We start from the raw sequence: 13,025 nt of genomic DNA on the forward strand, positions 1-13,025 counted from the left end.
GCACTCTGGTTAGGAAGCACTTCCAGGGGCGGCGCACGTGTTCGCTGCCCAGCCGGCTCCTCCTGCCATGTCGGCCTCCAAAAGAAAGAGCAGGGGACGGCTGCCCCCCGAGAGCGGCTCCCCCGGCGTCACCCTGGGGCCGCCGGAGCGGCCCCCCGCTCTGCTGACGCTGGCGGCTGCAGACTTCTTGGAAAAAGGTACGGTGCGAGCGGCAGGCGCCGGGGGGGCGTCTCTCCAGCCAGGCGGCTGCTGCTCCCTCGCTGTGCCGGGGGCTGGAGGGGAAAGTTTGCTTGAAACACCTGCCCCCTGCAAAACCCTCCTCCCTCTGTGCCTGTGGGAAGAGACTTTAAACCCTGTAGAAACGAACAAATGTATTTGAGCATAAGCTTTCGTGAGCCGACGCAGTGAGCTGTAGCTCGCGAAAGCTTGTGCTCAAGTACATTTTGTTAGTCTCCAAGGTGCCACAAGTCCTCCTGTTCTTTAAACCCTGTAGAACAGTCATGGGGAAAACAGGTTTTGCAACAGTCCAGTTTGCTTCCCCCCTTTCAACTGTTCGACTTTTTTGTGACTTTCCTGGACCAGTCGATGTTCATGTTGGATTGTAAGACATCAGCACAACTTTGGGGTTGTAGCATTTTAAACGTGCTTAAATTCAAGTAAAGTTCTCTGTGTGTGTATGGGGCGGGGGAGGGGAAATATGCAAATTCAAAAATTCGGTTTTTAAAGCCCGCATTTTGGTGTTACTCTGCGTGACCCCACAGTGTCCTCTTCAAAAAACAAACCCACAAACAAACAAAAATGTTATGTGCCATCTGAGATGCAAAGTTGCATACAAACATTTAGTGTGTGTTTGTATTTATAGATCGTTTAATCAGCATACATACTGCTGCATATCTGGTGAATTATTCAACAAAAATAAGACTGTAATTGTTATAATGTAAAGCTGCAACTTTGCTATTGGTGCCCTACAGGCCTGTGTTTTGATCATATACTCGTGCAAAGGCACGCTGGTATAGATCTGATAGGATTGGAACCAAAAAGCACATCTGCTACAATGCAGCACAGTGTATATAGTATGGAATAAATGTAGGCCCTAATCTTGCAGATACTCTCTCATGTGAGTATTCCCATTGATTTTAATGGGACTTCTTATGTTTAAGTATTTGCAGGATTGGAACCATATAACTGTTCTTCAGTGTAAAAACAGATGTTAAAAGGCTTGTGCAAGAGCAGGCTACCACCCACTGAGGCTGGCTATCATTAAATGGAGCTTTTGGATTTTTAAAAAATTGTGTCTTTTCTGTATGCAACCCTATTTATCCAAACATAAATAACTCCACAGTAACTACGAAGTAAAGTTAAAAACAAAGTAAGAAAGCAGTAATGTTAAATGATTTAAAAAAAAAGACATGATCATTGCGCCTTTAAGAATGAAAGTATACTGTTCTCTGTTTTGGTTTCTATCTTCATGCTGCAGCAGCTCCCAATTAAACTGAACAATTCATTAGTAGACTCTAGTACTTAAAAAAAAAAAAAAAAAAATCGCTCCTGTTGCAGAAATATTTTCATAGAGACATGGCTCCTGTGTTGTGCTGTTCTGTTCATTGCCATCTGCCCACCACATTAGGTATTGAAAAGATCTGGACTTGGTAAGGGACATGCAGACCTTCTCCTCTGTATCACTGGTTCAAATCATGAGCAAGGTGATACAGACCAAAAGTTATGATCAGATAACTGTTAAGAAACCTAGCTGTATAGGACAGAACTGCCCCCCCCCCCAAAATAAAAATAGAGACTGAATGGCTGAAGAAACTGGTTTTCAAGGAAGATGAAGAGGAGTTGTAACCTCTTCCATCTGAGTGGTAGTCAAAAGGTAGCACATGTATCAAGCTGCCTTGAAATTAATTGTGGCTATCTGTCCAATTCCTCATGTGCTAAAGCCACAAACCCCACCATCATGATTCGTTCTCTAGCGTTAGAACTGAATAGGCATAGATACTGAACAGGCATGCTTGTTTTTCTGGTGTAGTGAATCTTACAGCAGGGGTAATGACAATACAACCGTTTCATGTTGGAACAGAGTTTTATTTGCAGTCTTGTCCCTCTGAGTTGGCACATGTTATAAGCACTAAGTTCACTTACTGTACAAAAGAATGACATGTTTTCTCTAATATTTTAGCAGATGACAGAGTTCCTACAATGTACAGAAGAGTTCTTGTGCAACTAGGACTCAACAGTATGAAGTCAGCAAATATATGCATAGGTCGACCAGTCTTGCTTTCCAGTGCAGATGGAAAACAAGAGGTGAGATTTCTTTTCCTGTCTGTTAAGCTAATTTTGTGCTTGGCTAAGTGGTGGATTGGAGTTCGGTCACAAGTGGGAGATGAGTTTTGAGATTTCAGAATTCCAGTTTTGAATTCTAGTTCTCCACACAATTTAGTGCAGTTATGTGTTATACCTCAGGATTGGAAAAACAGATGAATTGTGTATCAGGCTATTTTTGCAGCTTGGTGTTGAGACTTGTGCGCAGCTTCTGATTGCTCTATGCCTGGATTTAGCTAGCGCCATTAATTGTTTTCAAGAATAATAAGTCACTCCATTTTATTTCTTATTTTTAAATGGTGAACGGGAGTGAACCCCAGACAACTGACTATGTTCTTTCATTATCTACAGAAAAACTCTGCCCTTAGTTATGTATTCTCTCTCATTCACAAAATTTAAGCCGTATATTTTTAGAAAGCATTTTAGTTCGGCCCTTAAGGAGTCCAGTGCTAATTGCCTTGCATTTTAAGTGTTTGTGGAATATTTCATTTTAACCCAATCCTTAATCCCTTGTGGAGTTTGATTTAAAAGGCATGAAGGTTTTTTCACCTTTTACTAGGGAATGACAACTGAAAAAAAGCTCTTAATCACCAAGTGGTTTTTTGTTTTGTTTTGTTTTTTTTAAATTTGAAACTCTATGTAGGTTTGTACAGCTTGGCCAATTGCAGGCTTCCCAGGAGGGAAAGTTGGCCTAAGTGGAATCACTCAGAAGAATCTGCGAGTGAAACCTGGTGAGGCAGTCACTGTCCAGCCTGTGGTCGGTGCAGTGGTGCAGGCAGAAGAACTAGATGTGAAGCTGAGGTTTGGAATTTTTCTGTGAACATTACTTCCCATGTTCTGGAATCTGTGTTATAGATCAAGTTCAGGCTTGTTGTAGGTAGATGCAGGTCCGCTTTGCTTTTTAATGAGACTTAAAATATTGACAGGATTGGGGCCTAATTTTGTTTTGGGAAGTAGCATAATACTGCCTCCTGTAACCCTTCCTGGGCTGGAGCCCTGTGTGAGTTCTGCACTCAGAAGATTTGATGAGTTGGGCTTTAGCTAAACTGACTGAAAGATTTAATGTAGCCTGTATCCATTTATAAATTGCATATTTGTGTCTCAGTTCTCAGGTAACTGATAAGCACTTCCTGGTGTCCGGGTGCTGCAAAACTGCATTAAGAGGCATCTTGGTGCTACTAAACTGAGAGGAATAGTCTGACTAGGTTTGAAGGGGCTTTTGTTCCCCAAGTCCTTTTAGTATAGTCTCAGATTCCCTAACGCCAGGAGGGATTGAGGATAGCAGCAATGACCACTGGTTGCTTTGGAGCTTTCCAAACCCATCCTGCCCGGCTGGTATATCGTGGTGTGCTGTCTTCTTGTAGGATCAGCGTATGTCCTTGAGGGCAATTTCTCTGAAGCTTTCCAGGAGTCCCTCTTGGGAACCGTAGAGCTGCTGTCTCCCAGCAACAGTCTGGAACCTCCTGCTTTAAAACCCTTTTGCCACCCTTGGCTAGAGGGGCAGGGTCAGCCCTGCCCAGATTAGCTCTTCCACCCCTGTGTCACTGGTGTGGGGTTTGTACACCCCATCACAATTTGTTATTGATAATTGAAAAGGAAAAATGAAATCATGAAGGGAAGCATGTCAGGATAATAGGAAATAGGAGCTAGCAGGTGTTTTATATATTTATTAGTTTCTTGACCTAATATCTCCTGTAGAAACAGAAGTTGTGCTAAGTTGGTTCTAGCAATTCTTTGTGACCATAAAACAAAAAAAAAATGTGTTTAATTTGGTTTCGGGTTATTTAAAGGATGAGCATGGTCTCTGCTTAAAAGAGATCCTGTCAGGTTAAAAGAAATATTAGAAAAACTCATTACTTTTGTGTTGTGAATATTGTAATTAAGAGGCTGATCATAGAATCAAAGAATATCAGGGTTGGAAGGGACCTCAGGAGGTCATCCAGTCCAACGCCCTGCTCAAAGCAGGACCAATTCCCAACTAAATCATCCCAGCCAGGGCTTTGTCAAGCCTGACCTTAAAATCTGCTCAGGAAGGAGATTCCACCACCTCCCTAGGTAATGCATTCCAGTGTTTCACCACCCTTCTAGTGGAAAAAGTTTTTCCTAATATCCAACCTAAACCTCCCCCACTGCAACTTGAGACCATTACTCCTTGTTCTGTCATCTGCTACCACTGAGAACAGTCTAGATCCATCCTCTTTGGAATCCCCTTTCAGGTAGTTGAAAGCAGCTATCAAATCCCCCCTCATTCTTCTCTTCTGCAGACTAAACAATCCCAGTTCCCTCAGCCTCTCCTCATAAGTCATGTGCTCCTGCCCCCTAATCATTTTTGTTGCCCTCCGCTGGACGTTTTCCACGTTTTCCACATCCTTCTTGTAGTGTGGGGCCCAAAACTGGACATAGTACTCCAGATGAGGCCTCACCAATGTCGAATAGAGGAGAACGATCACGTCCCTCAATCTGCTGGCAGTGCCCCTACTTACACATCTCAAAATGCCATTGGCCTTCTTGGCAACAAGGGCACACTGTTGACTTATATCCAGCTTCTCATCCACTGTAACCCATAGGTTCTTTTCTGCAGAACTGCTGCCTAGCCATTCGGTCCCTGGTCTGTAGCTGTGCATTGGATTCTTCCGTCCTAAGTGCAGGATTCTGCACTTGTCCTTGTTCAACCTCATCAGATTTCTTTTGGCCCAATCCTCTAATTTGTCTAGGTCCCTCTGTATCCTATCCCTACCCTCCAGCGTATCTACCTCTCCTCCCAGTTTAGTGTCATCTGCAAATTTGCTGAGGGTGCAATCCACACCATCCTCCAGATCATTTATGAAGATATTGAACAAAACCGGCCCGAGGACCGACCGTTGGGGCACTCCACTTGATACCGGCTGCCAACTAGACATGGAGCCATTGATCAGTTGAGCCCGCCAATCTAGCCAGCTTTCTATCCACCTTATAGTCCATTCATCCAGCCCATACTTCTTTAACTTGCTGGCAAGAATACTGTGGGAGACCATGTCAAAAGCTTTGCTAAAGTCAAGGAACAACACGTCCACTGCTTTCCCCTGATCCACAGAGCCAGTTATCTCGTCATAGAAGGCAATTGGATTAGTCAGGCATGACTTGCACTTGGTGAATCCATGCTGACTGTTCCTGATCGCTTTCTTCTCCTCTGAGTGCTTCAGAATTGATTCCTTGAGGACCTGCTCCATGATTTTTTCCAGGGACTGAGGTGAGGCTGACTGGCCTGTAGTTTCCCAGATCTTCCTTCTTCCCTTTTTTTAAAGATGGGCACTACATTAGCCTTTTTCCAGTTGTCTGGGACTTCCCCCGATCACCATGAGTTTTCAAAGATAATGGTCAATGGCTCTGCAATCACATCCGCAGTGCATCTGGCCCCATGGACTTGTGCTCGTCCAGCTTTTCTAAATAGTCCCGAACCACTTCTTTCTCCACAGAGGGCTGGTCACCTCCTCCCCATGCTGTGCTGCCCAGTGCAGTAGTCTGGGAGTTGACCTTGTTCGTGAAGACAGAGGCAAAAAAAGCATTGAGTACGTTTTGCTTTTTCCACATCCTCTGTCGCTAGGTTGCCTCCCTCATTCAGTAAGGGGCCCACACCTTCCTTGACTTTCTTCTTGTTGCTAACATACCTGAAGAAACCCTTCTTGTTACTCTTAACATCTCTTGCTAGCTGCAACTCCAGGTGTGTTTCCTGATTTCACTCCTGCATGCCTGAGCAATATTTTTATATTCTTCCCTGGTCATTTGTCCAATCTTCCACTTCTTGTAAGCTTCTTTTTTGTGTTTAAGATCAGCAAGGATTTCAATGTTAAGCCAAGCTGGTCGCCTGCCATATTTACTATTCTTTCTACACATCGGGATGGTTTGTCCCTGTAACCTCAATAAGGATTCTTTAAAATACAGCCAGCTCTCCTGGACTGCTTTCCCCCTCATGTTATTCTCCCAGGGGATCGTGCCCATCAGTTCCCTGAGGGAGTCAAAGTCTGCTTTCCTGAAGTCCAGGGTCCGTATTCTGCTGCTTTCCTTTCTTCCCTGTGTCAGGATCCTGAACTCGACCATCTCATGGTCACTGCCTCCCAGGTTCCCCTCCACTTTTGCTTCCCCAACTAATTCTTCCCGGTTTGTGAACAGCAGGTCAAGAAGAGCTCTGCCCCTAGTTGGTTCCTCCAGCACTTGCAACAGGAAATTGTCCCCTACACTTTCCAAAAACTTCCTGGATTGTCTGTGCACCGCTATATTGCTCTCCCAGCAAATATCAGGATGATTGAAGTCTCCTATGAGAACCAGGGCCTGCGCTCTAGTAACTTCCGTGAGTTGCTGGAAGAAAGCCTCGTCCACCTCATCCCCCTGGTCCAGTGGTTTATAGCAGACTCCCACCATGACATCACCCTTGTTGCTCACGCTTCTAAACTTAATCCAGAGACTCTCAGGTTTTTCTGCAGTTTCATACTTGAGCTCTGAGCAGTGATACTGCTCCCTTACATACAGTGCAACTCCCCCACCTTTTCTGCCCTGCCTGTCCTTCCTGAACAGTTTATATCCATCCATGACAGTACTCCAGTCATGTGAGTTATCCCACCAAGTCTCTGTTATTCCAATCACATCATAATTCCTTGACTGCCAGGACTTCCAGTTCTCCCTGCTTGTTTCCCAGGCTTCTTGCATTTGTGTATAGGCATTTGAGATAACTCAGTGATCCTCCCTCTTTCTCAGTATGAGGCAGGAGCCCTCCCCTCTCGCACGCTCCTGCTCGTGCTTCCTCCCGGTATCCCACTTCCCCACTTACCTCAGGGCTTTGGTCTCCTTCCACCAGTGAACCTAACTTAGAGCCCTCCTCACTAGGTTAGCCAGCCTGCTTGCGAAGATGCTTTTCCCTCTCTTCGTTAGGTGGAGCCCGTCTCTGCCTTGCACTCCTCCATCCCGTGGTCAAAGAATCCAAAGCCTTCTCTCCGATGCTGCAAAGTCCCTACTGATTGAGTAGTTGAGGCCAAAAGAAGTATTTATATGAGTGTGGAGTTTTCATTAGGAATGGTGAAATAATTTTACAAATCTGACTTCCCTTTAAAAATGTAAATTGTCTCTGGACATGCTGTTAGTGTAGATTTTGCATTTGCTTAGGTAGAGCAACTAGACTTGAGCCCTATGATTTTATATAACTTTTGTAGCTGTCTGTGCTCTCAGAAGAATATATGCTCAAACCAGTGGTCCATCTAGTTCTGTATCCTGTCTTGTACAGTAGCCAGTAACAGATGCTTCAGAGGAAGGTGTAAAGAATCCCTGAGTTAAGGAATAACCAGCCCTTTGGTCAAGCTTTTTCTAACCTCATCAGTTAATGCTTGGTTTAAGCCTTGAAGCAGGGGTGGCCAACCCGAGCCTGAGAAGGAGGCAGAATTTACCAATGTACATTGCCAAAGAGTCACAGTAATATATCAGCAGCTCCTCAGCTTTTTATGTAGCCAGTTATAAAACTAGGCAAATATCTAGATAAATTGATGTACCCCTGGAAGGTGTTTGCGTACCCTAGGGGTATCCATACTCCTGCTTGAGAACCACTGGTCTAAATGACTTCAAGAGTTTTACTTAGATATGTAAAAGTAATTAAATACATATGTTTGCTGCTTTAGGGTCATAAAATTGTATGGCGACTTGAAGTTTCTCAAAAATTTATGATATGTTTCTTGTCCTAGAATTTTCTCCTTGATCAGTAAAAGTATTTGGGAAGAGACCTTTTGTGATTAGTAGACTTAGAACTCCCTCTGTTGACCATAATTTTAGTTGCAGTTTCTGTATCTGGTGTGTTTTCTTTTCTTTTTTTTTTTTTAAATGTTTTGGTTTAATTTTGTTTTTGAGAAGCATCTTTCTTTCTTTTAGTGTAAAGGGGAAAAGGATAATTTGTGATGATTATCTACAAATATTTCAAGGGTGTAAATATAAATGCCAAGGAAGTGGAAGAATTATTTAACATGGTTACGGAACAAGGTAAAATTAGGGACGAAACACAGAGAGAAAATTTAGGCTAATTATCAGGAAAAAAAATCCTGAAAGTGTGGTGTGTTAGACAATTGATAAACCATTTACCTCTCAAGAATAAGAGCCCACATTTAAAACTGGATTGCATGAAGTACAGTACTAGAGAATATATCTCAGGGAAAACCTTGCATAGTTGGAGTAAAGGTCAGTCCTCAGATCTGCAAATGCTCACATTTGTGCTTACCTTTACAAATGCATGTATTGCCCATTAAATCAATGGATTACTCGTGTATGAAAGTATTTGCAGGCCTGTGGTATAAAATGTGGTATTTACTGATTAGGAAAATGTAGTAACCACCCTCGCTGTAAGTCAGAACTGTAGTCACTTGGGAGATGTATGTATCTCATGCTTCTCATTTTAAGGAATGATAAACCTTGACTTATATTGTTGTAAATATAGTATTTTATATGAAGAATCCAAAGAAATGGTAATATTTAAACTGGTTGTTAATTAGCTTTAGAGCAAATATATTTACATTGTATTTATCACTAGACTACAATGAGTGAAATAGAGCAACTTGTAAATTTTCCCGTCAGTTTCTTCTGTTTGCAGAGTTAAATTATATCCTATACTGCAAAACAAAGAATTTACTGTTAATATGAGTAAATCATGGTTTATCAATATTATAGACTGATTCTGTTTTTAGAATTACTGGGGGATTGTAAAATTGTTTTTCATCACAACCACAGGGACAAAGATGCCTGTATTAATGTTGAAGACTTGTCTGTTTGTCTTTTGCGAAATCTAGGTAAGTGGTTTGTGTTTTTTGTTTTATTAGTAGAGAAGCTGTTTCTTGAGAGTAAATATCAGTCACCTACTATCTTCATCAAAGGCTTATTCCAAAATGACTTTTGCCTTGTTAGCATTGGTCATAGGCCTTTAGCTTGTTTTACAAACTCTGTAAACTTTTTATTGACCTATTCATTCTGGGCGACATCACCTCACTATGATATAAATATCAAATAATAATATACTCGCATGAAACATAGTTTTCAGTCCGTCATGGTTGCAGTCAGTTCATTCTGAGATGGTTTAAAAGTCTTCCTTGGTCTTCTGCATTATAATGTGATGTACTCCAAACAACTGTGGTTATGAATTTATTTCTGTTATGAGGAGAGAGAATTCAAAACTCTGCCATGAGGTTTAGTACAGTTTTTAGTGTATCAGTATTTACATTCAATATATTTGACACCCTGAGCCTCCCATCATATTGGACAAAACTGATGCTCCTTGTTTTGTAGATAATTTCCTATCCCTTTTTACATAGCTAAAAATGTTTAGTCCATCTACTCAAACATTTAATTGCTATAGAGTAGAAGCAATGGATTTTACTTCATCAGTACATTAATAGTGGTATTGCCAACCCCAAAAGTAAAAAAATCATGAGATTGGATTAAAATCTTGTGATTAAAAATAAATTTTGGGTTCTTTTTATTTGCCTTCTGGTTTTGGGCTGTTAGGCTGCATTGGTTGGGTCATATTTTGAAGCTGTTCTCTGCAACCAGGAGGGCAAATCTTTTTTTAAAAAAAAAAGAGAGAGAGAGAGCTGAGATTCTCACGTAAGCACATGACTCCAGGAGCTGGGATTTAAAGTAAAACATCATGTCTCATAAGAGTTGTGATAAATCTTGAGTCAGTGGACAACACTAATAAATAGAGAGTTTCTATTTCTAGGAAAGACAGTTCCTTAATCTGCAACTTTTTATGAGCTCCAAAATTTAAAACAACCAGAAATATTCCAATGGCCAGTCATTCAGAATACTTATCCTTATATAGGCTGGCTATGTTTGAAGGCATCATTTTAGATAAGAACTGTATTTTCCTGTCTTTTATCACCTTGTCTTTTAGGACAGTTAATTTGTGACATCCGTTTTAGAGGTTTGCTGATGGAAAAATTGTTCTAATTCATTTGTATTTGAAAATTATTGCTGGAAAATAAGATTAATATGTATGGTTTTTTTTTTTTTAAATTTAATCTTGTTGTAGATGGGAAGATAGTTTTGCCAGGCAACCTTTTGCATCTCACTTTCTATGGCAAACCTTGCAACTTGATGGTGACCAGGGTGAAAGGAACAGATGGGGTCCTGCTGAAAATGCAGAGCAGTACTGTTTTCAGTGAAACACAAGAGCCAGTCCTTGAGAAGACTGATTTGGAGACCAGCGCTCTAAACTTGTCTTTGCAGCTCAGCAAGTTGGACATAGAAGACAACCAGGAAGGAGCATCTACCAGCACTCCATGCAAGCTGATGGCTCAAAGTTCACCAGTTACTTCAAATGCTGTGGTGATAGGGGGTGAGCAGGATTATGACCGGACAGATGAGTTCTGTGACGAGGGGAATGTCAGAGACCTTATTGATGGCTCTGAATTAATCAGAGACAAAGACAGCATGAGATTGTTGCCCATTGGCAAAACTGGAGCAAAATGCAATTTGGATACATTTTACTTCATTTCTTCAAGAACTAGAGTCAATTTCATTGAGAATCAGACCATTGCAACAGAAGAACATGACTGTAAACCTAACCTTACCTATGACATGATAGGTGGTTTAAGCAGCCAGCTACAAACTATTAGAGAAACAATTGAACTGCCCCTGAAGCAGCCTGAATTGTTCAAGTGTTACGGTATGATGTCTAAGAGTTGGTTTTCGTCATCTAAGACAATGTTTTTCTTTAACTTACCATTTCTTTCATCCATTTTAACAAGTCATTCTATATGAAACACGCACTCCCTCTCTGTGTGATACAGATTTGATGTACTTTAGTTCCCAACTAAACTCTGTTATAATTATCTTCTTTACAGTTGTTCCTTTTTTAATAACCAAATGTTTAGGTTGTAAGGATCATGCCTTAGAGAGAAGAGTCTGTGATGGTGTAGTTACCCAGGAGAACTCATGACAAGCAGCAAGGAGTTACAGAGTCAGTCACTTGAAAAATAAAGGTACTCTTCTGTAACTCCACTGCTTAAAGTCTGTTTTTATAGAGTTCAATTAAAAAAAGTGCATTCAAATTAAAGATCGTCTGGCCAATCAAATTCTAGTTTTTACCCTCTTCCCTCTCCTCTTTTAATTCCCTCTGTCTGACCCAGAGTTTCTGCAAATTATAGAAAAGAATATAGTGCAATTCACCCATCTTTCCCCCTGTGAATAGGAAAGGATGCAATGATTTAAATGTTAAAATTATTTATTATGATGATTTCTTAGATTAAATCACAATGCTTGGAACATTGTAACACAAGATGGAACAAAGCACTAGAGCAGTGGTTCCCAAACTTGTTCCGCCGCTTGTGCAGGGAAAGCCCTGGTGGGCTGGGCCGGTTTGTTTACCTGCCGTGTCTGCAGGTTCGGCCGATTACAGCTCCCAGTGGCCGCGGTTCACTGTTCCAGGCCAATGGGAGCCGCTGGAAGCAGCGGCCAGTATGTCCCTCGGCCTGTGCCGCTTCCAGCGGCTCCCATTGGCCTGGAGCAGCGAACTGCGGCCACTGGGATCTGCGATTGGGCGAAACCTGCGGACGCGGCAGGTAAATAAACTGGCCTGGCCTGCTAGGAGCTTTCCCAGCACAAGCGGCGGAACAAGTTTGGGAACCATTGCACTAGAGAGTACTGTAGAGAACAATAATAATTCTTCACTTGCAGCAAATGAATTAGATGATCTTAATACGTGTTTTCTATCCATAATTTCTAGGAAAAGTTAGTCGTGGGGAAGTTTTTTCTAGAAAGGGAATAGATAGAGGTAGGAGAGTGGTGTGGCTGCTATTCTTGCAGGTTTTTTGAGGTAAACTCTGTCTGCTTTGACCCATAAATCACTCTGAGTGGAGAGATTGTGCTCTAGGTGAGAAGAATCTGCCACGGTGAGGGAAATAACCAGGTTTTCACCCTCAGAATCATGATGTCAGTAGGGGGATTACTTGTCTCTCTCTGGAATGGCCAAGGTGTTTGACCCCCCCCCAACCCATGTATGTTCTGAGATCCATGTGGTCCTGGGATATGGGCCAGAATTATTCATTCCAGGGGCGCTATGCTTGTGCATTGCTTCTCCTCTGGGGAGATGTGGGTTGACGGAACAGAGGGACAATCCATGTTAGACAAAGATGGGTGTGTCAGTTGAAATTGCATAGGGCTTCCCTCTGGGTTTCTGTGGGATACTGCCATGGAGAATGCCCATCCATGCTCTATTTAGAGAACCCAAACCTCAAGATGCACCAGTGAATTTCATGTGTCAGTGACAAGGGATGCTGCTGCAAATCCTGCACCATATCACAGGTGAGGTCTGGATAATCAGCACCTCCTCTGCTAATGGAATCAGAGAGATGATCAAGCCGTATATTTGCTTCAAGATCATTAGGCTTGAATATGTGGTTATCTCCAGTACAGTAGCATAGGAATTGAATACTAGACCAGACACTTGGTCTCTTTCCTTCACATTGACAAGCATCAAGGAATGTGCAACTATTCCCTCGGTGGACGTTAAGGAGTAACCTGGCAATAGAGGAAGTTTCTTCCTAACTCTTGTCAATTAATACTTAGTTTTTTGTTCTGCTTGCATATGTACTCCTAGGGGTTGGGCTTTGTATCCCTACAGAATACACAGTTCTCAGGAATTTTATCTCATTAGGTTTTGTTCCCTTACCTCTGTGGTACAATTGGTCCTTCTTGTA

At 42.1% G+C, this 13,025-nt stretch overlaps 1 protein-coding gene across 3 annotated transcripts in view; it reads left to right on the forward strand.

The window, feature by feature from the left end:
* The first annotated feature begins 3 nt into the window (after positions 1–3).
* The window catches only part of AFG2A (AFG2 AAA ATPase homolog A), a 328,486-nt gene continuing 315,464 nt past the window's right edge, over positions 4–13,025 (forward strand). The window contains exons 1-5 of one of the 3 annotated variants that reach the window (XM_084625932.1): positions 4–197; positions 2,180–2,304; positions 2,966–3,123; positions 9,061–9,119; positions 10,358–10,993. In XM_084625932.1, the coding sequence (XP_084482058.1) occupies positions 68–197; positions 2,180–2,304; positions 2,966–3,123; positions 9,061–9,119; positions 10,358–10,993 (1,108 nt within the window). In that variant the 5' untranslated portion in view covers positions 4–67. The remainder of the gene's footprint in view (positions 198–2,179; positions 2,305–2,965; positions 3,124–9,060; positions 9,120–10,357; positions 10,994–13,025) is intronic. The other 2 variants (XR_014711280.1, XM_084625931.1) reach the window with 2 other exon arrangements.

Source organism: Lepidochelys olivacea (assembly GCF_965140295.1).
Source record: "Lepidochelys olivacea isolate rLepOli2 genome assembly, chromosome: 4".
Classification (NCBI taxonomy): domain Eukaryota; kingdom Metazoa; phylum Chordata; order Testudines; family Cheloniidae; genus Lepidochelys; species Lepidochelys olivacea.